General features: G+C 47.7%; 1 protein-coding gene across 4 annotated transcripts in view; it reads right to left on the bottom strand.

The window, feature by feature from the left end:
* RBM27 (RNA binding motif protein 27) overlaps positions 1–26,011 on the bottom strand; it is an 870,586-nt gene that overhangs the window by 347,604 nt on the left and 496,971 nt on the right. For all 4 annotated transcript variants that reach the window (XM_078653046.1, XM_078653045.1, XM_078653044.1 and 1 more), the window contains one exon: positions 6,296–6,445. In XM_078653046.1, the coding sequence (XP_078509172.1) occupies positions 6,296–6,445 (150 nt within the window). The remainder of the gene's footprint in view (positions 1–6,295; positions 6,446–26,011) is intronic.

Consider the following 26,011-nt stretch of genomic DNA (forward strand, 5'->3'; position numbering starts at 1 on the left):
TTGCCTGTATCACAAAGCAATATACATTTTAAAATATTTTTGTAATCTATTATTTCTTGTATTTTGCATATCTGCTCTGTGAGCTTTTTATTACATTTGTATTGCCTTGAGGAATGTCATCCATTATATGAATTGATCTATTGAATATTTTTAGAAGGTATTGTTTAGTTGTAATTAGGATGCTGTTACACTCTGATGTACATAGATTAATGAGTCGCATGTATTGGCTTTCTATGTATTAATTGTTGGTGCTTTTGTTTTTATGTATGTTTGAGCATACTTTGATGGTTATTTTAACCGAATAAAGTTTACTACTGCAATTAGTGAGTGATAGGGGTTTGTCACAATTAATATCACATTGCATGCACATCCGCTAAGTTTGTGTTCATGCTGCCGAATGTTAACCCTAGTAATGTGACTTCTTGTCGTAACAGTTTGGCAAGCAGCTCATATAGAGGGTGTACAGCAAGAGAGGAAGAGATAACCCTGATGTATTCCTCTAGGGATTTTTAAAATGGAGGTCGAGGAACTGTTGATTTGGATTCTAACTTGTGGATCATGGTAGTTACTGAAGGTCCATGTCTGAAATTTAAGTCTGAAGCCCAAACATTTCATCTTGGCTGCCAAGAAAGGCTAGTGTGCCTGGTCAAATGCCTTCTCAGAATCCACGGCAAATAGTAGCATTTCCTACAAAATGTATTAATAATATGTAGTAGATACTTTGTGTTATCAGAACAGTTATAAATCCAGCCCTTGCATATTAATCCCCAATATACTGGTGAGGATTTTGGCAAACAATCTGGTGTCTACATTTAGTAAGTACATTGGTCTATAAAAGGCACATAGTTGTGGGTCCTTGCATGGATTAAGTATGACCGCAATGGCTAACACATGCAATGTCTGGGTTTTGTTTTCGTGTCCTGTTGCACTGAAGAGCTAGAATAGTACCAGTGCTAAAATGTTGCAAAATGTTTTAGAAAATATGGGGTGGATTATCCATCCAGCCCCAGCGATTTTTCGGGTTGGATCATCATTGGGCCCGTCAATGGTTTTGCCCAGAACTCTGTCAGCTTAGGTAGGGTGAGCTTTAAAAAGTCTGTCACACTCTGATCATGAATGTCTTGTGCCATAAATACGTTCTACTAGCATTCTTCGATTTTAGATTTAATTACAGATTTTGTAGCTGCTAGTGTGGCTATTTTTATTCGTGCAGCAGTGACATGGCCATGTGCCACTCTAGCACTTAGCTTCCAGGTCGATAATTTCCCCACCTTTTTTACTTTCTGGCAATATTTCGGTTTGATTCCAAGTAAGGGGTCAACTCAGAGTTGAGTTCTGCTTGCTGTAAACTTATGCCAGATCATAGAGGACCTTGTGTGTTTGTGTAGTTACTCCAGTTCTTTTAACTCTTCCTTGATCTGTTGTCTTTCTTTGCTATTTTGTACTGAGAGAGATATCAGTGTGCCTCAATTCGTTTTCAGTGCATCCGAGAGTGTGTGTATTTCAATAGCACCAGTGTCATTGTCCTTTATATACGTGGTAACAGATGTCTTCATGACTTTTTTTAGGTGTTGAGAATAGCATCTCTTATGCGCCATCAATTCATGTTCTAAAGACCCTTAGGTATTCAGTAATCAGTGCATGATCGGAGAGGGGCTGTTTTCCTATAAAGTAGTCCAGTCTGGAGTATGTTTTATGGGTTACGGAGAAAGGAGTGTAGCTTTTACTATGTGGATGGATATGCCTCCATGTATCTATAAAGCCTATTTCTATTAACCACTTCCTACCTACTTAAAACAGAGCACCAACTATCCTGATCTCTGTAAAGACCTATCCAGATCGTTACTCATCACTAGATTAAAGCCCTCGCCTATAAGGATATCTTTGTGTGAGGTTTGAAAGGTAACTGGAATAGTCGCCTTAAATAACCTTTCCTGTCCGCTATTAGGTGTGTATATTGAGGCTATTGCAAAAGGATATTCTGCCTTAGAGACTGACAATAAACAATCTACCGAGTGAGTCAGGCACTGCTTTCTCCATGCTCCCCTTAAAGCAACTAGCCACTACGATGGCCACTCCTCCTTTCTTTCTAGTGTTAAAATATAGGATTTGTCAGGTGAGCCACCTTGAGCGTAGTCTGTGCCAATCTTTGAGTTTATTGTACTAAGCAAATTTTACAACTGAATCTCTCAGCAATGAAAAAATGGCCCCTCTTAACTTCAACATAAATATTCCATATGTTCAGGCTCAGAAAATTAATGTCCAGAATTTAGAGTTGTAGTGTTTGTATAAGGGTCTTGAATCAAGCAGAATGTGTGATGCATCTCTAGTCTGGGTGACCAGTTACCTCTATGCATGTTAAAATTATGTACTACCACCCCCAAGGGCCCAGAGACCGAATAACCAAAGAATAAGCTGTAAATATAAGTCACCCACAAATGGCTCTCTCTAGCCTGTGGGTCAACGAGTTCCTTCTCAGGGAACAGTAAAGGCTTCCTCGCCATTACATCTGTCTCTCTTTGAGGCGCCACTACTGCCTATCATTGCTTACGTAGTCCTGAGAGCCCTTCTTGCACATGTTTGATCGATGTCAAGAGAACTTGTGACTATTGTTGCCCATTTCAGTTATTCTGGGTCTCACCCTTGCTACTTCGCTGTGTTAATGGAGCCAGTCTCTCTCCTTCTGCGCTCTATTTTGTTGGTTTTGTGCTTATCGAATAGTTTTGGATTCTTTTCCAGCTGCCTGATGTGTTAGCAGGCCATTGTGGGTGAAGCGAGGGCAGCTTTCTGGTGGCTCTGGAGACAGAACCCAGAACTTCAAGATTAAGGAGATGGTAAGTCGCTTCCACAGAGCACATTTGATATTGTGACCCTCCCCAGGTGAAGCTAATGAAAAATATGAGGCCCCCAGCTATGTTTCATATCCTCGTTTCTCAAGAAGTGAGTAATTATTCTGAAATGGCCCCACTTTTGTAGCTTAATAGCAGAGAGATCATATAAGAAACCTTGCTTCCTTCCATAGTGATCTACTTTATATCCGTGGTTACTTCTAAGAATGTCTTTCTGTTGGCATTTATCTGGTGGCTGTTCCCATCTCCCTCTGCTTATGCCAGTTGATGCATGCGATCCAGAACAATATCTTCTTCCTCCATTTTAGGAAGAACTTCCCTAAAAAGTCTTTGAACATATGCTGCAATGTCTCCTCCCTTTTCATCCTGGGGTACTCTCTTGATACAAATGTTCTGCGGTCAAGAACAATTTTCAAGGTCCTCTGGGTGGGTCTGACTAGAGAACGCTAAATTCTAAAGGTAGAGGACTTTTCGTGAAGGGCTTCTATTTCTCCATCATCTGCATTCTCAAGAGTTGAGACTCCGCCCCAAATTCATTCATGCCTGTTTAAGGGTCTGAACTTCCTGTTAGACTTCACAGCAAAGGACCTGGGGATCCTATTCCAAGTCCTTAATGAGTTTTTCTAGAAATGTGCATGTCACCAGTGCTTCTTGTGAGTCAGCATCGTTGGATGTAGCCATACGGTTAGAGCGGTCGACCTCGGAGCTAGGGAACCAGGTTCGAGTCTCAGCAAAGACGTTAAACATCCTGTGATTCTGGGCAAATCACTTAATCTCCCTGTGCCTAACAAAAATGAATGTGTCCTTGTGTAACGAAACTGGTGCTCATGTAAAGTGCTCTGATACCCGATTCTGGTCTAGTTCGCACATTATAAAACTCTATTAAAAAATAATAATAATAATAATAAATTAAAAAGAAAAAAAGTCTTTTCAGATGTAACTAGTATCCAATTTGTCCCAAGTGTCTCCTTTGGCTGTATCGGTCTGTTTTAAAGTGCTATTGATGAGGAAGGCACAAGGACCCCTATTGTTAAACCAAGCTGAGCTGCTATTCCCTGCGACCGGGCTAAGGGTCTCTTGTAGAAAGCTGTGCTGCTGTTGTATTCATTTAACACGACTTAGTCCAAAAAGTGAGTTGCAATTGTCATTTCTCCACAAGGGAAGTGTTTGCTCACAAATTACCATTAAACTATTCTATAGTACTCTCTTTAGGGGTGGAAGAGGGGATCAGTAACTCAGTCATCCTACCATTTCCCGGCTGTGATTTCTTCTGCACCCCAAATTTTCTTATGGGTCTTGTTCCCCTGTAAAGGTTCTCATCTCTGGCCTTCAGAGTCCTGGGGTCCTCAGATACAGCTGTTAGGCGGCACTGTCTTAGTTTAGAGCCCATGCATTCTAGGCCACTTAGGGAAGTCTCTTTGGGCCTCTAGTGAAGGCCTAGTCTTAAAATTCTGCCCAGCACCTGGTCAGTACCCTGTCTCCTGTGTTGCACCTCACAGCAATATCCCTAGCACAGTTAGTGCAGCGCTGTGTCATACTTTCAATCCTCAGTGGCCCCAGCTCTTTGGGTTGCAAGCCATGTAGAAAGGACTCTTTCAGTCTGCAGAGTACAGTGATCTCCAATTAGGCTCCAATTCGGCAGTTTGTGTGTCCATCCGGGTCCCTTCCTCAGTGATGAAGTCCACCCTCACAAGCAGGTTCAAATGCAGATGTGCCCCCTTCGGCTCCCGCTTCTATAGCTCATATGGGCCATCTAGAAGTGACCCAATTAAAGCCCTCTGTTCGGAGACCACGCAAGATTTTCTCCCCAGTGTTGAGGCTCTCCAAAGGATCCTCTGGGTTCACTAGTGAAGCAGTCGGAGGCGGCCGTGTTCAGTGTCCACCATAACATCATTATCTTTCTCTTGTGGGTCGGTTGTGCAACTCATGAGGTCTCACCACTCAGAGCTTCAAAGTATAATGACGTTCAACTGGACTTGCGGCAGTGTCCTAGGCCCCTCTCTCAAGCCCAGGTTTGTCGTATGGGCTCTTTTGTTGCTGGAGACCCTATGGGATCTACTTACATTTCCAGTGGCTGGACAGAGGCACACAGTCTGCATCTCTTACGTCTGCCATCTTTTCCCCCTACTGATGTGGTTAAAAATATAAGTATAAAGAGAGTAGACAAATTGCACACCAGATTATTCTATACACATACTATTCAATCAGAAGTATAAAAGAACATCTTGTTAAAATATATGAAATAATGTATGGGGCCATATCAGGAAAACCTGTTAAACATTTAATTAATGTAACATGCTGTTCAGCAATGCAACTGTTGCATAACAGTGAAGTCTAATAAACTGTGTTTGACCATTAAAGGATCAATGGCACCTCAAAGGTTAAATAAAAATTGACCAATGAGTTAATAAAATCTCTTCAGAAGGCAATTCATCTGCAGTGGATAGCTGCAGCTGGTGTATAAGGAGCTAAGAATAATGCTGGTTGGTAATGAAGAACCTGAACTCTCATTAGGGATAGAGACTCAAAGGGTTAATTACCGGGGCGGCTCCTTCACTAGGGCGGAGGAGCGTCACCCCACTACTTTCAGCTATTACCATTTTGTGTTTGGTGGCGGGTGGGCGGGCAGCTGCTCTGCGAGCAGAGGAGGGGTGGTGTGCTTACCCACTCCAAAGTGCACAAAGACTGTTTGGTCGACCCCCTGGGGATGCCCAAACCAATCATGTGCACTCTAACCTTCTCCATGCAGGCTCCAATGCGGCCAGCATGGAGAACATTGCCTCCCCATAAGCCCCTGGCTGAGCAGCGTCCGGACCAATAGCAACTGTGCTTGAAGCGATGTGATTGGCTTAGGGGAGGGAGCCTGGCTGCCTGTTTCTGCTACCTGTTCCTGTCGGAAGCAGGAGCAGAGAAGATGCGGGAAGCAACAGGCGAAAAGGTAAGTTTAATTATTTTATTTTTTATTCTTAAATGAACCCCTCCCTCTTGCGTGACCCCCTCTTGCGTGACCCCCTCCTGTGCCCCCACCTGTGAGCCATGCCAGCCGCGACAGGTGAAATGCAAGCTAGTGCATTCAGGAGGCATTTACTTCCATTAGGCTAAAAGAAAAAAGACTACTTTCTGTACAAAAAAAAACAATACAGGGCCAGTCATGAGAGTTGCAATTTCTGCCGAGTTGCAACTCAGTGTGCTCTTACACAGTACAAAAAGAGCAGTGTTTACTGACTATTTCCAAAACTATGGTCAAATGTAGTCAAATAATGGATTTCAGAGATACAAATCAAAGAATGCATGTCATTCCATTTTACAACATGGCTGCAGTGTAAGTTAGAGTAGGCACAGTCACGATGAGGTATTAGAGCACCTCTCATAAGTGATCCTTAGCTTAGTTTCAAAATATGTGGCACCATTTATTGTTCATGGAATGGCACTTGAAAGAAACATACCCCTCGGATTAGAGTCCATATCACCAGATGTAAGTCCAATTAAATTTGAACGCTGTGTCAGAGATCTTGTGTAGAACTGTCGGAACTGCGATCGACCGGAGACCGAAATACTAGGAGCTTCTGGGTTGTAGCCATCAGGCTCATACGTATCTGTGCAGAGACGAAAAATTAAATGGGGCAAATATTCCTAAACATAATTTCACATGAAAATATTTTTGGAACAGCAAAGAAAAAGGTGTAATTGACAAATAAATGAAATGTATGATCACGATTTAAATAAGATGTAACCTTACTGCAAGAAAATGGAGTAATGTTCAAACCTATTTGCAAGTAGCAATAAGAATGCAGATCAAGACCAAGGAATGATTAACTCCAACAAGTGCTAGCCAGCAAGAAGGAGCACCCTTTAATTGGTACTGCAGCCTGTACGACTGAAAAACGAGTTACTTACCTTTGGTAACGATATAACAGTAAGAAACATAGGTTAATTATAGATTCCTTACCTTCAAATTACCCCCAGGCACCAGACTTGATACGGAAAGTTTTTTCGTCAGCAGTAAGCCTGAGCGTCAGAAGGTGGTGTCAGTCGACTCTACGTTTGTCGTTGGTGTCGTGGTAGCCAGGATGACGCACAGTAGCTACATAGACAACACCCTTGCAAGCTGACGTCAGTTCTGTACACAACTTTCCATGAAAGACACTGATCACTGGTGCACAAAACTAGGGCCCTGAAAAGGAAGTCAGTTCACAGAACAGGGAGGATGGGTGGGGCAGTAAGGAATCTATCACTAACTAATGTTTCTTACAGATATATCGTTACAGAAGGTAAGTAACTTGTTCATCTGTAATAAACAGTTAGTTATAAATTCCTTACCTTAGAATAGATACCCTATCAACACCAACCCTGGAGGTGGGTCTGCGAACTAAGTTCACACCAGAAAGTCCTGGAGAACAGAACGACCAAAGAAGCTGTCTCTCCATGCTTGGCTGTCCAGGCAGTAGTGTTTGGTGAACGTGTGCAGTGATGCCCATATAGCTGCCTGACAGATGTCATTTAGGGGGGCTCCTCGTCCCAAAGCAGTAGTAGCTGCCGTCGCCCCGGTGGAATGGGCACGCAGCCCCACTCGAGGCTCCTTCTTTGCAGGCTTTGATGCACAGAACGACCCACCTTTAGATGGTCAGTTTGTGCATAGCCCGACCTTTCTTAGCACCCACGTAACCAACAAAGAGCTGGTCGTCCACCCGGAAATGTTTGGTGCGACCCAAGTAGAAGGAAGGCGCACGTTTTGGATCCAGACGGTAGAACCTCTCTTCCTCTTTCACAGGATGCGAAGGCAGAAAGGTGGTGTGCAAAGTGATTGTTTAGCCAATGTGGAAAGAAGTAACCACCTTGGGAAGAAAGGAAGGTCTAGTTCTAAGGACAACCTTGTGCAGATGGACAGCCAGAAAGGGAGGCTTGGAGGAAAGTGCTTGAGCTCACTCACCCTGCGTGCAGAGGTTATGGCCACCAGAAAGGCAGCTTTCAGAGTGAGAAGACTAAGAGGACAGTTATGTAGCGGCTTAAAGGGAGCGCACATAAGATATGTAAGTATCAAGTTCAAGTCCCACTGAGGCATTACGAAGAGAACAGGAGGAAAAAGTTGAGTAATTCCCATAAGAAATCTATTTACAATAGGGGACTTGAAAAGAGTAGGCTGATCAGGAAGCCTAATGAAGGCTGAAATGGCCGAGAAGTAGCCCTTTGAAGTACAGAGAGCAGGGCCCAGCTGGGCCAAAGTAAGGAGGAACAAGAGAACCTCAGAAAGAGGGTCCGAAAGGGGATCCACAGCCTTTGCTCTGCACCATGCCACAAACTTGTTCCAACTGCAGGCGATTAAACGTCCAAGTGGAGGAACGCCTGGCTGCCAAGATAACATTGCAGACTCTGGGAGGCAGGTCAAACAAAGTCAACTGCCGCCGCTCAATCTCCATGCAAGGAGGTGGAGGCTGGACAGGTTCCGGTGGAGGACAGTCCCCTGCTGCTGCAACAGAAAAACCTCCCGAAGAGGCAGTCGGATCGGAGGTTCGATGGCCATGTTCAGCAGCTCAGGATGCCAGACTCTCCGTGCCCAATCCAGAGCCACAAGAATGACTTGGGCCCGGTCGCACTTTATCTTCTTCAGCACTCTGGGCAGAAGTGGTATAGGCGGAAATGCGTATAGAAGACCACAACTATACTTGAGACGAAAAGTGTTGCCTAGCGAGAGCCGCCTTGGAAATTCCAACGCACATTATTACCGACATTGCGTGTTCTCTTCAGAGGCGAATAAATCTAACCAAGGCTCTCCCCACTGTTGAAAGGGTCCTTGCACCACCTCCGAGTGAAGATGCCATCCGTGATCCATCATGCACCTGCGGCTGAGTTTGCCGCCCTGGAGTTCAGGGAACCTGCCAGGTGTTGAACCACCAGGGATATATGCCCTGATGTTTTAGCCGTGTCCAGAGGCGAAGGTCCTCTTGACAATGGGTACACGACCCCACCAATCCTTGTTTGTGCAGTACCACATGGCGGTGGTGTTATCAGTGAACCCTCGCACTACTCTTCCCCGGACAGACAGAAGGAATGATTTTAGTGCAAGATGGAACTCCCGAAGCTCCAGAAGGTTGATGTGGAGCCCGGACTCCGCCAGAGTCCAGAGTCCTCTGATCTCTGCCTCTCCCATTTGACCGCCCCACCCCAGAAGGGATGTACCGGTCACCACTGTGAATTCTGATTGGGGAAGGGAGAGGAATCTGCAATTGGTGTGCAGTGCCCTCGAGACCTGTATACAATCGGACAGGTTACCTTGCTGTTGGGCCCACTGGAACTCAGGTCCAACTGCAGAGCCTCCAAATGGCATATGGCATGGTCCACCAGCAGGATGCAAGAGGCCATCAGACCAAGGAGCCTGAGGGTCATCTTGACTGAAACACGGGATAGAGGCTAAAAGATCGGAATCATAGCTCAAATATCCCAGACTCGCTGCTCAGGAGGATAAACCCGAAACTGCATAGTGTTCAGAAACGCTTCGATGAAGAGGAGCTTCTGAGAAGGAGTCGGTGTGACTTCGGCACGTTGATGGAAAACTCCAGCAAATGCAGGAGGTCAGCCGTAGTCTGGAGGTGGGAGACGACAGCCTGGGATGAGCCCGCCTTCAACAGCCAGTCATCGAGATAGGGGAAGACTGGAACCCCTCATCTGCGCAGATGAGCTGCGACCACCGCCATCACTTTTGTCAACACCCAAGGGGCACTGGTAGCACCAAAGGTGGGCACGGTAAACTGAAAATGCTTGTGGCCTACAGTGAACCGCAGGTAGCGCCGGTGGACCGGCAGGAAAGGGATGTAAAAGTAAGCGTCCTGCAAGTCCAACGCTACCATCCAGTTTCCAGGGTCGCGGGGAGACAAGACCTGAGCGAGCGTCAACATTTTGAACTTCTCCTTCCGGAGGAAGCGGTTGACGTTCCTGAGATCCAAGATAGGACACAGGCCTTTGTCCTTCTTGGGCACCAGAAAGTAGTGGGAATAGCAACCACAACCTACTTTTGGGACAGGAACGTGCTCAATGGCTCCCATGGCCAAGAATGCCGAAACTTCCTGTTGGAGAAGGGCCAGATGATCCTCCAACATGCAATGGTACTGAGGTGGCATTGATGGAGGGGCAGTCTCAAAGGGAAGGGAGTTGCCCCTTTGGACTATCTGCAAAACCCACCTGTCCAACGTGATGGTGCGCCAGTGCGGGAGGTGAAGGCGAATCCTGCCGCCATCTGGCATTTGGTGACCTTGAAAGGTCGGACTAGGAGGGATTGGAGGCTGCTGCAGAGGGGGATACGGTGGACTGGCCCGCCCGCTGGCCCCCAGAACCACAGCACTGGTTCCCACGTCCGCAGCCGTGCAGAGGCTGAACAGCTTGCATCAGCCTGTGGCGCTGGGCCGAACGTGGCGGGGCACCCCTTCCATAGCCACGAAAGAATGCGCAGGGCTGGTAGTGAAGAGGCCCAAGAACCTGGCCGTAGCTCAAGAGTCCTTAAAGCGCTCTAGCGCGTTGTCTGCCTTGTCGCTGAAAAGGCGACGGCCATCAAAGGGCATGTCCATAAGAGTGGTTTGGACATCCCCCGAAAAACCAGTTGACCTCAAACAATGCGTCGAAGGGCTACCGACGTGGAAATCGTCCTGCCTAGTGAGTCGGCGGTATCCAGCCCACAGCGTATGGAAAACTTTGCTGCGTCTCTCCCCTCAGCGACTGCACGGGAGAGCACGGCCCGGGCCTCCTCCGGGCACTGGGGCAGCACTTGTGCTAACGTATCCCACACAGAGTGGGTGTAACAGCCCAACAACCCAACAAACATGCAGAGTTTACCGACCGCAGTCCCAAGCTAGAGAAAGAAAACATTTTCTTCCCAAGGTGGTTCAGCATTTTGGATTCCCCATCCGTTGGTGCGTTAAAGAATGCGCCTTTGGACGTGGAGGCTTGGCCGACCAAGCTCTCAGGGGTGGGGTGTTGGGAGAGGAAAGTGGGATCACCCAGGGCCGGGCGGCGGGCAATCATCCTGTCCACAGGAGCCCCTGTGTTGGGCCTGGACCAGGTGCCCAAATGGACGTCCGTGAGGCCTTCTTTAAACAAAAGCCGGGGCTCCGAAGAGCTCGCCGACAGTTGAAGGTCCTGTCAGGAGGTTAGTCCTGACTGCCACCATAGGTAGCTTGAGGTGGAAAGCCTCGGCCACCCTTCGCAACACCACTTCGTATGATGCTCGCTCCTCCAAAGCCACGTTAGGAGACAACATGCCATTGTCTGGGGAGGTATCCTGACAACTGGCTTCCTCCAGTTCCTCTCTCCAGTCTGGGTCATAAACTAACTGGTCGGTTAAAGGGTCTCCAGATCCCTCCCAGTCCTCCTCTGGCTGCCAATCTGGTCTCAAAGAGCTAGGGTAGAACAGGGGCACAAAAGTACCCATCAGCGCTGGATCCAGCGCCGGTCGACGCCAGTCCGGCTCTGTGTCTACCTCAAGGTCGAAGCTGGGGTTGACGTTGGCTGGGTACACAGCTGATGCCGGCTGCGGAAGTGGTGCCGGTGTGGAATAGTCGCTGGGGGAGGCCTAATAAGGTCAACCGGCGACGATCCGGATCCAGGCGTGGATCCAAGGGGACCCTGCGGTGTAGAGGCCGAAGCCGCTGAAGGCCCCCGAGTCCACGGGTCCCGAAGGCATGCCAAAAGATGGCGTACATCGCTTTATAAAACAAAGCTGGACAGGGGTCGCTCTGGGTCCAGGGAAAGGGGGGGCATGCTGTAGTCAATCCTTCAGGCTCCTCAAACAGAATCGCGGATGGGGCACCACCCACAACCCCCGTCCCGTCGGCCGACGGACGCGGAGAAGTCGATGAGCAACTATGTTTCTTCCACTTCTTCTTGTGCTTCAACTTACCTGACCCAGAGTGTGAAGACTTGGATGAAGAATGGTGGTGGCTACTACCGGGCCTCGAGTAGCTATCGGGACCGCTCCAGCAAAGACTTCTGGGCCATGGTCCGGCACACGGAGCACTGCTTAGTGTTGTGGTCATGCTCCAGGCAGTAGAGGCACACGCGGTGCGGATCCATCACCAACATCAGTCGGTTACAAGAACCACAAGCCTGGAGGGCAGGCATCCCTTGTGCACCAGGAGTCGACGACTCAAAAAACGATGTCGACAAAAGGCAAGAAAAAGTCCATCAAAAGTGACTGGGGGTACCGTTGTCTCCGGATCTGCGCTTGCTGGCACGGAAAAAAGAAAGAACTGTTGTCAGCGCGCAAGGGTGGCGTCTATGTAGCTACTTCGACGTAATCCCGGCGCCGACTGCGGAGTCGACTGAAGTAACCTTCCGAAGCGCAGGGGTACTGATAATGTAAAAACTTTACGGATCTAGTCTGAAGCCTGGGGGAAATTCTAAGGTACAGAATCTATAACTAAGTGTTTCTTTCAGAAGTAATTTCTCGCAACCCAGGGTGGGCGACATACTGGATGGTAAAGCAATCAAAGCATTACAAAAACTGCAAAAAATAATATCTGTAGTAAAGACTTAACTCTACAAATATACATAACTCAGACACTACGGGCAATCCCTTTTACATCGCTGGCCTGCCTACTTGGGGGTTACCCACGCCCTAAAAAGTGAAAAACACTACTAGATTTATTGGTCTGGAATTGATACTAGAAAAACGTGAATTGACAATGCAGAGGAAAACCGCTGCGGGACCACGACTGAATAAATGGTGAGATGAACTGGTTAAATGGGCAGGACTTGAGAAAGCTTTATTCTTCCTGGTATTGAAATGGGGACGGGGAACAACTGATAAGGCAGCAAATTGAGGTAACCAAACTCTAGGACTTAAGGAGCCACATCGCCAGGTTGAGCTGATTGGGATGCCTGACCGTGCCTTGGTGCTGAGTGAGAAGGGCAAGCCTATTCTGGGGGTTCTCCTGAGGGACTACAGACTCAAGGAAAGTTGTGAACCATGGCTGCCTGGCCCATTTGGAGGCCACTAGGACAAGGAAGGTTTGCTGAAACTTCTGTATTACAAATGCAAGGAGTGGAAGAGGCAGAAAAGAGTAGACAAATATCCCTGGCAAGTTCCTCCACAGAGCACTGCCCATGGACTGTGGGTGTGCAAACCTGGAGGCGAAGCTTGGGCATTTTCAGCATTTGCGAATAGTCTCTGTTGGCAAAACCCCCAACGCTGGGAGTAAAGGATCAGGACTTGGAAGTGGAGTTACCACTTGTGGCCACATCCTGCTGAGCAAGTTTGCTACTCTGCTAGCAGATGTACTCTACTGTGAATGACGTAAAGCTAAATGCTTTGTGCTGAAGCCGAGAGATGGAGAGAGTGAGTGCCCTACTGTTTATGCAGGAAATATATGGCAGTCATGTTTGTTGACTGTTTTGATTAGAACTGTCTTCTGATGCACCTGGCAAAAGAAAGCTTTTAGAACCAGTTGAACTGACAATAACTCCAGAAAGTAGATGGTCTGTTGAAGAGGGTGTTCGCAGACCATGAATAGTCCTATCCAGACAACCCCCCCAGCCAGCAAGAGATGCGTCTGTGGTGTTGGCCACCTGGGCGATTGGGTCTAGAATTGGCCTACCTTGCACTAAGTTGCTGCTGTTACACCACTGCAGAGAGTGAGGAGTGCTGGTCCCAATCAAAACTAAATCCTCCCATAAGCCATTCGCTTGCGACCATTGTGTCGCCGGGCACTCCTGGAGCGCATGGATGTGTAAGCGGGAATGGGGGATTTAGAAATGGATGCAGGAGGGCATCATGCCAAAGGAGGTTCATTACTGTTCTCACTTTTCACTGATAATTTGGCTGAAAAAGAGGCAGCAGGAACTGGAAGTCTTGATCCCGTGCTAGGCTGGGATAAGCTTTCCAGTTGAATTAGTTCAATATTGCTAACAGGGAGGGGCTGGAGGTGGGGCTTGCTCACTGTTTCGGCTTTGATGCATCAGCAGGCACCTGTTTCGACCATTATTTGGGTATGAAGGTGTTTTTTGGTGCTGGCGCCGAGACCCCAGACGTCATTGAGGGAACTGTTAGCATTGATGCTGGCCAAGTCTTGAGTAGCTTGTTCAGCGCCAGGGTCAGAGTTGTATCCGAAGCCTGAGGTTAGTACTGGCCCTGGTGAGAAGACAGTGGCATCCTGGAAGGCTGTATCCCAAACTGTGGCACGAAGCTCAGTCCCTGCTGTAGTGCGAACTAGTACTCATGGTTGTGGTTTACTGGTGCTGGACAGGCATAGGATGCAGGTCTGGAACCTCAGTGTCTAAAGGAGAATTTGGTTCCAGGCTGAAGGAGGCAAATTGTTCAACCTCTCCATCCACTTCTTTGAGGTCTTCCCTAAAGATGTTGGGCATATCTTAGTCTATGTGTTGTTCCACAATGGTTCGAGAAACCCAACAATTCGGACAGTTCCAGATGGTCTTTCTGGAGCAGAAGGTGAGGCAAGCACAGCAAGAGGCCTGGTCATATTCCAGTGACACACAGAGGTTACAAACTGCATGTTGGTCTGCCCAAGAGTACTTTGAGTGGCACTACCGAAAGTATAAAAAGGGCGATTTTCCCACCACACTGCTCTTAATCTCAGACAAGAGACTCGACGGAACAAGCCCAAGAGGGGATAGGACCCGAGCGGGCCACCTACTAACCCGAAGACGTGGTTCCCATGCCTGGATGACATCCGAGGCAATGAAACTCAATGCAAGAAGGACTGTCCTAGGCTACCGGGAACAAAGTACTCAAGAGGCCCCGGAGAAGAATGCTATGTGGCGTAAACTCAAAACCACCGCGAAGCACATCTGACTCTGATCTAACTATTGAGTCGATGCCCACACACATTACCAGTCATAGGATGAGTCACTATACCTCGTGACTCAAAAGACGTCTTTGAAGAAAAACAAGTTGCACATGTCCAAGTCCACCACTATGTGGCAGGAGTATGCAGAACAAGTGTATCTACAGTTACACATACCACGAAAAAATATTTCCCTACAGATGTGATTACTAACGGGTGGTCGGTGGGTCCTCCTTCAGTAGGTGTTGAGTCCTTAACTCAAAACTGTGGAGCTCTGAGTGAAGGACCGTAATAAGCCTACTGTTATTGTGGAGTGGAGTTTATTACATGTTAAAGAAATTATCGATAAATGGTTTCACTTGTCAGGGATCTCTGGTCCATGTGTATTGCTAAAATAAAGTTGCTGACTCCTTCTCTCCTGTGAGTTTTATAAATGAGCTGCGATCTTTGAGCTGAATCGTTTCCCTTGAGGACGCAGGCGGACGTGCCTTGTTTTTCTATCACCCTGTGGGACCCCAGCAGTGCCTGCACCATCGCCACACCCTGGTAGGACTCGGAGTCCCAGGGTGCATTTCACCGCCTTAAGTGCCATCAGCTGCTGTGGGGGGGAGGAGTAACCATCACGCTATAAAGCACTGCCTCTAACCCCGCGACGCGCGCGGGACTTGCCCGGGCAAAAGGCGGGCCCGTCTGAGCAAGTCGGAGCCAGTAAGAGGCTAGGCCAGGCCAGGCCATTCCCCTAAGAGTTTGATTTTGACTTTGGGATTGATAACTTATATTCTCTTTTACTTCTATGGTTTTGACCCTTACATAATACAGACTATGGTTAGTTATTGTGAAACATGAGTAAGCGGAAACATAGTATAGGTCAGAATGTTGTAGGGACTCTAGATGCTTTCCTACAGAGGGCGGAATCATGCCTTATAAATTAAATAAAACGTACTGAACAAAGGTTGTCCCTAGAACCTCCAACTACTTAGAGTAGACTTTCTATTACGCCTGCATTTATGGAATCTGGTGTGGCAATTGATAACGAGTCACCCCCTTCATTGGCCAGTACCTCAGCACAAGCTATAATAGAACAAGCAATAGATACTGTTTCTTCCTCACCCTCCGACTCCGAACTCAGTCCTGTTAGGTCTAAAGTCACCACTAGAGGGCAAAAGGTTACACGCAGGTCAGACAATATTTTAGAACCCCTCCTCGAAAAAAGGAAAGTTAATAATATACAAAGACAGAGACCAAATGGGAAGAAGATGAAATCAGTCATTGGTACGGGTGAACTCAGTGAGGGACCATTGAATACTGCATAACAGAATGAGACTGGCAAGCCTATGAAAATATACAAGAGGGGAACTTCTGGCGTAGACTTGAGTCAATGATGTTAACCCTCTTGGAACCCATTCTGTTAAATGTAACTAACGTAGACCTGCTAAGATGGAGGAGTTGGTTAGTAGTAAACATCTAGCTACACTGGCAGATAGCACCAACTTAAATGAACGCATTCCATCTAATAGGGGGGCAGGCATGGGACCCCAGACCATCCTCTAACCCCAATGGTATTAACCAAATACATTGTAGGAGTAATAATATTAATACTACTACACCTAATACATATAATCCACCTGTTTGTCCTGGAACATATCCCCATAAGGATTGTCCCACTATAGTAGCTCCTACTAACCTCACTGCCACAGAAAGAGGAGTACAGATTGTCAGGGCGAATGGCTGGAATAAAGCAGTAGAGAGAGGCATAAATTCACAGGAACAAGATAAGTCCTATAGCCCATCACAAAATTTGAATTTTCCCCCAGAAGCAACCCCGTATACAGTAGTTTTGGCACATGTCCGTTCCCTCCCCCTCTCCCCCCTCATGCCGTTGAACATTGGTCGACTTTAAGGAACAAGTCCCTCCACTTTTTAACCACGAGGACTTGTTTAACTAGGCCCCTTTTTTCAGATTTTAAAATGGTATGAAGGATCGGGTGGGTCGGCCCTTCTGACAAATCACTGTGTGGATATTGTGTTGTATTAACTTTCACGTCACCTCTTTTGGTGCACACAATCTTAGAGAAGGGCAATAGTGGGCCTGTTAATCCCAATGATATACACCTACTACCAACTGGGATATTCTTATCGACATTTAATTCTTCAAAATGTCAAGGTTTTTTGTTTGAGGGAGACAATTACTCGAGAGCTGGGCAGTCTAGATATCCCATCCCAGTTCATAATTGCTTTGATGCCCTGAATTCTTTGGAAGACATTGATTGACTGGACCTTGGGAAACTTGCATATCATAATTGTGCAACCTACAGGCATGATTATGGGGGTAATCCAGGGTCGACTTTAACGGGTAATGATAACGTTGTCTCCAAACACTATGATGGAAGAGATAAAGAGACAAGGTTCGGGGCCTTTCTGGCATGAACATGGAGGCTCAGGTTGATCCCCATTGTATCTTAGATCTCTTTTCTCCATCTAGATCCTTAAACAAGGATCTTGTTGATAGTAATAGAGATGAGGTACGAGGGCTTATGGATTCAAAGAACGAGGCTCAGACCGTTCCCCAGGGTACTCTAAATGTCTCCTTTCCATCTAGACATGTAAATGAGGACTTACTGGTGTTAGTAACCCACCCCCACAATTGCTCTGTTGATGTCAAATTCCCTCTTTGCAATATTGTCTCATGGAAAATTGCTGGGACTCGCTCTAAGTTAAATAGCCAACTGTGGTGGGAATTTATTTTACAATTTGAGGTCCTGTGTCTTCAGGAGACATGGTCCAAGGAAGTGATCCATCTGAACGGGTACAGGACCTATCACACCCCAGCAGTTAATGGTCGAAGTGGTAGGGGCTAAGGGTGGTTTTTGCATGTATATATAGAGTAGCATGAACACAAAGAAAATAATGCTTGCCAGTCATGATTATTATCAATTAGTTAGATTGGATCTAGATATAACAAGCTCCATCGCTTTGGTTAATTTTTACAACAATATTCCCCCTGGAAAAGTGGGAACTGTTATAAAAACCATGTCACAATCTTTGAAATCAGCAGGTAAATGCAAGACAAAAGACATAATGTTAATACTGGCAAGGGGATTTCAACTGTCCGCTATGTGAGAATGCTGGGGACAACTTAAGCGGAGCTCTAAGAGAAGAAGGAGCATGCTCTTCTCATTTTAGGCATACCACTTTAAGGGAGCAGCCAAATGAACTTATTCTTAGTTTTGATCTGGGATTTGTAAATGAATTACGCCCAATACCAGCCCCTCTACCTTGGACATTCAACGGCAGGGGACTTTGTTCCACTACTGACTATGTCTTAATATCAAGCAATCAGGCACATAGTCTACACTCCTTCCATGTCTCAGAAAATTCACTTAGTGACCATTTTCCTCTTTGTCTGGCTATTAGATTACCTCTAGTAAAACTTTTAGACTTAACAATAATAATGATCAGTTGCTGGAAAATATAGCCATTGGGAGCATTAATGGGTACTCTCTTCGATGGGCTATGGTAGATAAGGCAGCACTGATTAAAACAGTGATGGGTAAATGTAAACTACACATAGAGAGACATGCCGGAATGAAAAACGGCCCCTGATATGATATTAGCTTCCTTTGTGGTAATAACTAATTTAATTAGAGTCTCTCTCATCAGGCGCAAAAAGAGTAACGGATCACAGAATGGGTGGTCTGATTCGAGGTGTACCCAAGCCTACTCGTCTAAAAAAAGAGCAGCATAAAACCCCGAGAAATAAGCTAGAAATAAGGTCGGCTAGAGAGGCATATGAAAAAGCAATAAGGGACAGAAAAGTTATACTGAAGGAGGCATGGGAGGCATTACACTCTGCCTCAGTAGCCAAAGACAGTGTGGCATTTTGGAAGGCAATTAGGGCACCATTTATAACTGGAGAGGCCAGCCCGTCAATTGACTCGAGTATATAACGGCAAGGGAAATTCTGATATGACTGATAACCAAGCTCAGGAGGTTCATGGCTCAAATCATCTTATAAATCACAAGTAATTAATGTTCACCTTGGAGGAAGTGGAGCGGGCTCTCCACGCAAGTCAGAGTGACAAGGCTCCTGGACCGGACGGGGTCCGCGTAGATATGTTTAAATCTAACATTTCTTTATGGTGGCCCCTACTAGTACAGGTGCTTAATGCCAGCTGTAGTACTGATTTTTTTACCTACTTGGGTAGAGTCTACCATTGTGCCCATTATTAAAAATGGGGTTAGGCAAAATCCAGGTTGCTATAGGCCAATGTCTTTGCTAGATGCCACAACAAAGGTAGTGGGTAGAATTGTACTGGAACACCTTCAGGATTGGGCTGATGAGGATTTTGTCCTGTCCGACCTCCAATATGGCTCCCGGACTGGTGTCGGACCATTGAGCAGGGCCTAAACCTGTCCCTCTTGGTGGGGAAATACACAAAGGCTAAGAAAGGGAACCTGTTTTTAGCATTTGTAGATCTCACAGCTGTATTTGACTGTGCGATCCATATTAAACTATGGTCAATATTAGAAGCTATGGGGGTTGATGTAAAAAAACCAAATTCTTAAACCTTTTTATAGTGATGCCAAGGCACGTGTGTGCTGTGGTCTGAAGGGTGAGAGTTCGGCTGCTTTCCCGATTAGGAGCGGAGTGAGGCAGGGCTGTGTCCTGGCCCCGTTACTTTTTAATTTGTATATAAATGGACTGGGGGAGGCTCTCCTTAAAGACAACAAAGACTTCCCCCTAGTAGCCGGTTGCCCAATCCCAGCTCTCTTGTATACAGACGACGCAGTGCTGATGTCTCGCACGCAAGTGGGCTTTCAGCGCGTTTTGGACAGTTTTTTCTTTTATGAAAGACCCAGGCTTAAGGGTAAACTCTTCCAAAACTTTTATCATGAGCTGCGGTAATGGCATAAAGAAACACAAGGATATGTATGTGGCAGGACAAAAGATTGGGGTTACAAAGAAATTCTCATATTTGGGCATTCTTTTTGCCCACATTGACACTTTGGAACAAGCAGTTGTAGCAAAAAAATTGGTACTCTTACGTACTACATCTGCTCTAACTGCCTTTGCCAGAAAAGTAGGCAAAAAAACCTCCAGAGGAGCTAATCAAAATCTACAAGGCTTAGTGCGTCTCCGCGGCAGTTTATGGGAGTGGGGTCTGGGGTTTTGCTGATTTTCTCCCAATTCAGAGAGTAGAAAACTCCTTCCTAAGATACATTTTATCTCTTCAGAGTGGTACCTCAGGATGCATTTATCACGGAGAGTTAGGACTCTCTTATCTCGGATTTAATCCGGCTTGAGTCTGTGCTATTATGGCACAGCCTCTGGACCAAAGAAGAGACCAAATTGAACCGAGATATCCTTTCAGATATTTTGAAACTGGCAGGTGTAATGAGGGTACCATGGCTAAGACATGTTTATAATTTTTTTAAAGATCTTGGCCATCCTGAATATTTTACTATTTCTACTACCATGTAAATGTAGTGTATTTTGTAAAGCGCACAGCTGCCCCAACGGGGCGTCCCGGCTCTGTATAACGCTGTGGAACCCTTCCTAACTATTTCTGTGAGAAGCCCCTCCTGGGCACCCCCAAGGTGAAGCCAGGCATCCCAGTGTTGTAGGGGCCGTTGTGGAGATTAGGCAAGCTATTGCCCAGAGTTGCAGAGTGGGACCCATGATTAGAGTAGGCGCAGAGGCGAGAATTATCGAGTCCGCGGACATTGAGCTCAAGCCCCTGCCGCGTCGGGACTTGAACCCTGGTCCCGGGCCCGATCTCTGCTTCAGAGTCTGCCGCTCTAACCAGTGAGCCACACTTCTCCACTCAGGGCAATACCAAGGAAGGAATTAAGAAAAGAGGGTATTTTGCTCCTGGACACCATTAGAAAGTCATCTGAGATTTTAAAACCCAAAGTCCTGCGCAATCAGTGGGTTTTAACTACTTTTAATATTCAACCCAGTTTAACCTTTGTACCTGGTGCCTACGACAGGTTTTTACTAACTCGATTTAGGTTGGGGGTCTTTCACAGATTAGTTACTTTTCCCATAACGAATGACTGGTCTCAAGAACTCCAGCTAGACCCCTGTGATAACATCGCCCCACAATCCACGATTCATGTTATTCTCTTTTGTAAGTTTTATTCCGCTGCAAGGAACCTGCTCTTAGTGCCTCTCCTAAAACAGTTTGGGCTTAGCCAATGCCGTCATGCTTTTTTGGCATTACAATATTACAAAATTTAGATAAGGAGCATAGTGTTTTTTGGATAACAATTTTTTTGAAAAAAGCTTTGAGCCAAAGGAAGGAGTAGTTTCTGTCCTGTAACTCCAGTTCTGTAGTGGGGGTATCTCTGTTATAGTCATAATCTAGTGAATAGTCCCGCCCATGTGCGAGGACCCCGGCAATCAAAAATAATCTCTTAAATTGTCAAAAAATTGCAGAACTGCAAAGACACTTAAGAGAAAATTTAAAGACAAATAATGCAGCCTATATCCACAGGCTACACTGTCCAGTACTTCATCTAGAAAATTCCACCAAAAATCCACAAACAGCAAAGCCTATCCAGATTTCCCTTGCATTTACTGCAAAACCCCTCAAAAATGATAGAGAGGAAGGCATGGACAGACAAGCCCCATAGGCTGCCATTATGTGGCTTAAATAGGATACTGTGCCTTTAAGAGAACCTTCCAGAACTTTCTCCCAGTATCCCAGAATGCATAGCAGGTCCAACTTACTTTCAGTTCTTTTTGAAGGCGTAACACGCCAGACCTGTCGCATTCCGTAAAGGAACATTTCTCTCTCCACCGGGGAGGCAGGAGGGCGCTTATGACTATAACAGAGATACCCACACTACAGAACTGGAGTTACAGGACAGAAACTACTCCTTCTGTAGTAGGGGATCTCTGTGTATAGTCATAATCTAGTGAATAGAATGGCAAGCCCATCCCCACACCAAAGCGGCGGTGGAGAACACAGAATTAACGCCACTATTGTGCGAACAGATTTCGCAGCGAAGCCTGCCCAACCTGAGCGTCTGCCCTGGCATCAGTGTCCAGGCAGTAATGCTTAGCAAAGGTATGAACCGACTTCCAAGTGGCCGCCTTGCAGATTTCTGCAATCGGAACATTACGGAGCAAAGCTGTCGTGGCAGCTTTGCCCCTGGTGGAATTAGCCTTAGGCTTACCTCCTAAGGTCTTATTAGCTTTTTGGTAACATAACTGTATGCAGGACACAATCCACCTAGAGATAGACTGCTTAGAGGTCGCAAGACCCGTCCTGACAGATCCATAATTGATAAACAATTGGTCAGACCTACGAATATCTTTGGTCTTATCCAGATAAAATTTCAAGACCCTCCTAACATCCAGGGAATGTAACGACCTTTCCGCTGGAGATGAAGGATTCTGAAAAAACGTAGGCAAAGTTATGGTCTGGTTGACATGAAAGTCAGAAATAACCTTGGGAAGAAATGTAGGGTGAGTACGCATAACAACCTTAGCAGCATGAAATACAGTATAAGGTTCTTGGCAACATAACGCCTGAATTTCACTCACCTTGCGGGCTGATGTAATGGCCACGAGGAACGCCGCCTTCCAGGACAGGTGCTGTAACGAAGCCTTATGAATAGGTTCAAAAGGCTCCTTCATCAACCTGGACAGCACCACATTCAATACCCATGAAGGCGAAGGAAGCCTGACAGGAGGGAACACTTTCTTCAAGCCTTCCAAGAAATCTTTGATCACAGGAATCTGGAAGAAGGAAGTCTGCGAAGGGCATTTCCTGTAGGCAGTCAAAGCAGCAAGATGAACCTTAATAGAATGGACATTAAGGCCAGACTGCGCCAACTGTAGAAGATAAGGAAGGATGACATCTTCCTTACAAGTCGTCGGATCATAGTTCTTAGACTTGCACCAGATACAAAATCTCTTCCACTTGTAAGCATAAGAAGTCCTAGTGGAAGGTCTCTTAGACTCCTTCAGTATGTCCATACAATCTGCAGGGAGATTCAGATGACCATATTGCACTAACTCAGGAGCCATGCTGCCAAACTCAAAGACGAGAGGTTGGGGTGCAACATCAGCCCCCCGAACTTCGTGAGAAGGTCCGGCCTGCACGGCAGCCGAATGTGAGGAAGGAGAGACCGGTGAAGCAGGTCCGTGAACCACCACTGCCTGGGCCATTCCGGGGCAATCAGGATCATTCGCGCCCGGGACCGGGACAGCTTGATGAGCACCGTCGGAATCAGGGGAATGGGTGGAAAAGCGTACAGAAAGCTGTTCGACCAGTCGATCCATAACGCGTTCCCCAGCATCCCCGGCTGGTAGTACCTGGAGGCGAAGCCTCGGCATTTGCTGTTTTCGGCGGTGGCGAACAGATCTACGTCTGGAGTCCCCCACCTTGCGAAGACTTCTCCTAGTACTTCGTCGTTTATGACCCTGAATCAGTCTGCTTAGTGCGTCTGCCGGAACATTCTGCACACCTGGCAGATGGGTAGTCGTTATCGTCAGTCCTCGAGCCAGAAGCCAGCGCCAGATCGTCTGTGCCTCCTGCGACAGGGTGCGTGACCTCGATCCCCCCTGCTTGTTGAGGTAATACATCGTGGTCGTATTGTCCGTTTGCACAAGTAGAGAGTCGGTCTGGAAGGACGGGTGAAAGGCCTTCAGTGCCAAGTGAACAGCTCTGAGTTCCAGGAAATTGATGTGGTACGTGGACTCCGTCGAGGACCACGTCCCTTGAATCTGTAGGTCTCCAGAATGCGCTCCCCCAGCCCTGGAGAGAAGCATCCGTCACGATAACCTGAGTGGGAATGTCCTTGTGGAAGGGAACCCCTCTGAGGAGATTCTCCGCTGAACACCACCACTTCAGAGACTGAAGAGCATGCAGAGATAGACGTATCTTGTCGTCCCAAGATCCTCTCCTCTGATCCCACTGATCCTCCAAGCACTCTTGCAACGGTCTCATGTGCAGCCGTGCATGTGGCGTCAGGAAGATATACGAGGCCATCGATCCCAGTAGAGACGACACCGTCCTCACTGTCGTGGATGGAGCGGTCATGAGAGCCCGAGCCTTCCGAAGCAGTGAAAATCGTCGCTCCTCCGAAGGAGACACGCTTGCTGACAGCGTATCGATGGAGGCTCCCAAGTACTGGATGCACTGGACTGGAGTCGGAACCGACTTGGACATGTTGATGTGCAACCCCAGCTTGTTCAAGAGAACGCACGTCTTCTGGAAGTGTGCTTGCGCTTCCGCGAAGGAGGAGGCCTTGATCAACCAGTCGTCCAGGTACGGGTAGACAAACACCTTGTTCTTCCTTAGGTGTGCGGCTACCACTGCCATGCACTTTGAGAATGTCCTCGGCGCAGACTTCAGTCCGAATGGCAGTACTGTGATTGGCGCCGACTTGGAACCGCAGGAACTTCCTGTGTTTGTGTGCAATGGGCACATGGAAGTACGCATCCTGGAGGTCTATGGCACACAGCCAGTCTCCCCGTTGCAGCTGAGGATAAATCTGATGCAACGACAGCATGCGAAACTTTTCTCTGCGAATCCATTTGTTTGCTTGCCGCAAATCCAGAATGGGCCTGAACTCGTTCTTGTCCTTTTTTCGAACCAGAAAGAACCCTTTTCCTTAACAGGATATCGACCTCCGCCTGGAGCTCTCGCAGTTGATACTGTGAGCCGACCGGAGGAATCGATGGAGGCGGGCTGGTGAATCGAAGACTGTATCCATTGCAAACAATATTCAGCACCCACTTGTCCTGAGTAATTTTTCTCCACTCTGCCAGAAAAGATTGGATGCTTCCCCCCACCGGAGCGGGTAACAGTTGTCGGGGAAGTAAGTGCTCAGGGCCTAGACCCGGCCTGGCCCTTAGTCGCTGGTGCCGACTGATGGCCGCCTCTGCCCCTCTGGCGCTTCTGGAATGGTCTTCTGAACTGCTGCTGTTGTTGTTGCTGCTGTTGTCCAGAAGACTGCCCACGCCCTCTGCCTTGACCACCGAACCGGTGTTGGAACGGACGGTACGTCTTCTTGGTCTCCTTGGGCTTCTCCAAACCCACCGCTGTGAGCGTTTCAGCTTCCGCCTTCATGCGGGCCATTTCGTCATCAGCGTGCTTCCCGAACAGGGTGTCGCCAGAGAATGGCAGATTGGCAACCCTCTGCTGAGCGTCCGGTTTCAGAGACGTAAGACGGAGCCATGCATGTCGTCGCTGGTTTATTCCGTGGCAGAAACCATGCGCCGCCAGAAGAGAAGAGTCGGCTGCAGCGCTGATGACTTGATTCGCCACCAACATTCCTTCGTTAAGCACCTCCTGGAAGTCTTCCCGCTTGTCCCGCGGAAAGACCTCCACAAATTGTTGAAGGGATTCCCAGAGGGCTCTGTCATACCGACCCAACAAGGCAGTGGCACTAGCTGCCTTCATTGAGGTCGCCGAGGTCCCACAAACTCTTCTCCCAGATGAATCCAACCACCTAGATTCCTTATCTGGCGGAACTGTGGAGGAAGGCGTGGTGGCATGCTGTTTGCGCGCCGCCGTCACAATCACCGAGTCTGGAGGGGGCTCCAGCCTTAGAAAGGGCGGGTCCGAGTCCGGAGCCCGGTACTTCTTTTGCAGTCTGGAAGGTGCCCCCTTAGTCACCGCTGGAGTGAGGAAAAGATCCAGGGCCGGTTCTTCCAAGCCCGGCACCAGCGGCAGTAACGGCCGAGACAAAGGCTTCTGATGGAGCGTCTCAAAGATGACCGAAGTCTTTGGAGTGGGTACCGTCAAAGTAATGCCCATTTTCGCCGCACCCCTTAACAGCACGTCCTGGAAGGACACCAGATCGTCGACCGGTGAAACCCTCGTGTCCGGCGAATCTGACAAGGTCGGGGAGTAGTCCCTGGTCCCAGATGACCTGGTCCGTGAACGAGACCTGTGTCTCCTGTGGCGTCGTCTAGATCGTGTGGAAGATCTGTGACGCGAACGTTCCCTTCTCCTGGAGCGGGAGCGCGAACTCCCAGCACGTGGGCGCTCCACCGGTTTCCGTGGAGGCGTCTTCCGTGGCTTATCCTGGGGCTTCGGGGTAGGCGTACCTTTAGGAGGTGTCGGAAGCAGAGGCAGTGACACCGACCTCGGAGGCCTATGAGGAGGAACCGGCGGCGGAGGCTGCCCCGCAGGAGACGGCGACGGCAGGGAGGGGAGCGGCGGCTTAGCCGGAGGAGCCTCCTTCGGTAGAGGAGGAGGGGTCATAGGCCTTGGAGGTGTATATACCACCGAGTACACCGTGCCCGATGACTTCTTCGAGGGAGGGGCCTGTGATCCAGACCCTCCAGAGCATGAGCGACGCCTCCTACGTCCTCCACCAGATCCAGCGTGACTTTTGGCGCCAGAATCCCTC

This window comes from Lissotriton helveticus, chromosome 7 (assembly GCF_964261635.1).
Source record: "Lissotriton helveticus chromosome 7, aLisHel1.1, whole genome shotgun sequence".
NCBI lineage: Eukaryota > Metazoa > Chordata > Amphibia > Caudata > Salamandridae > Lissotriton > Lissotriton helveticus.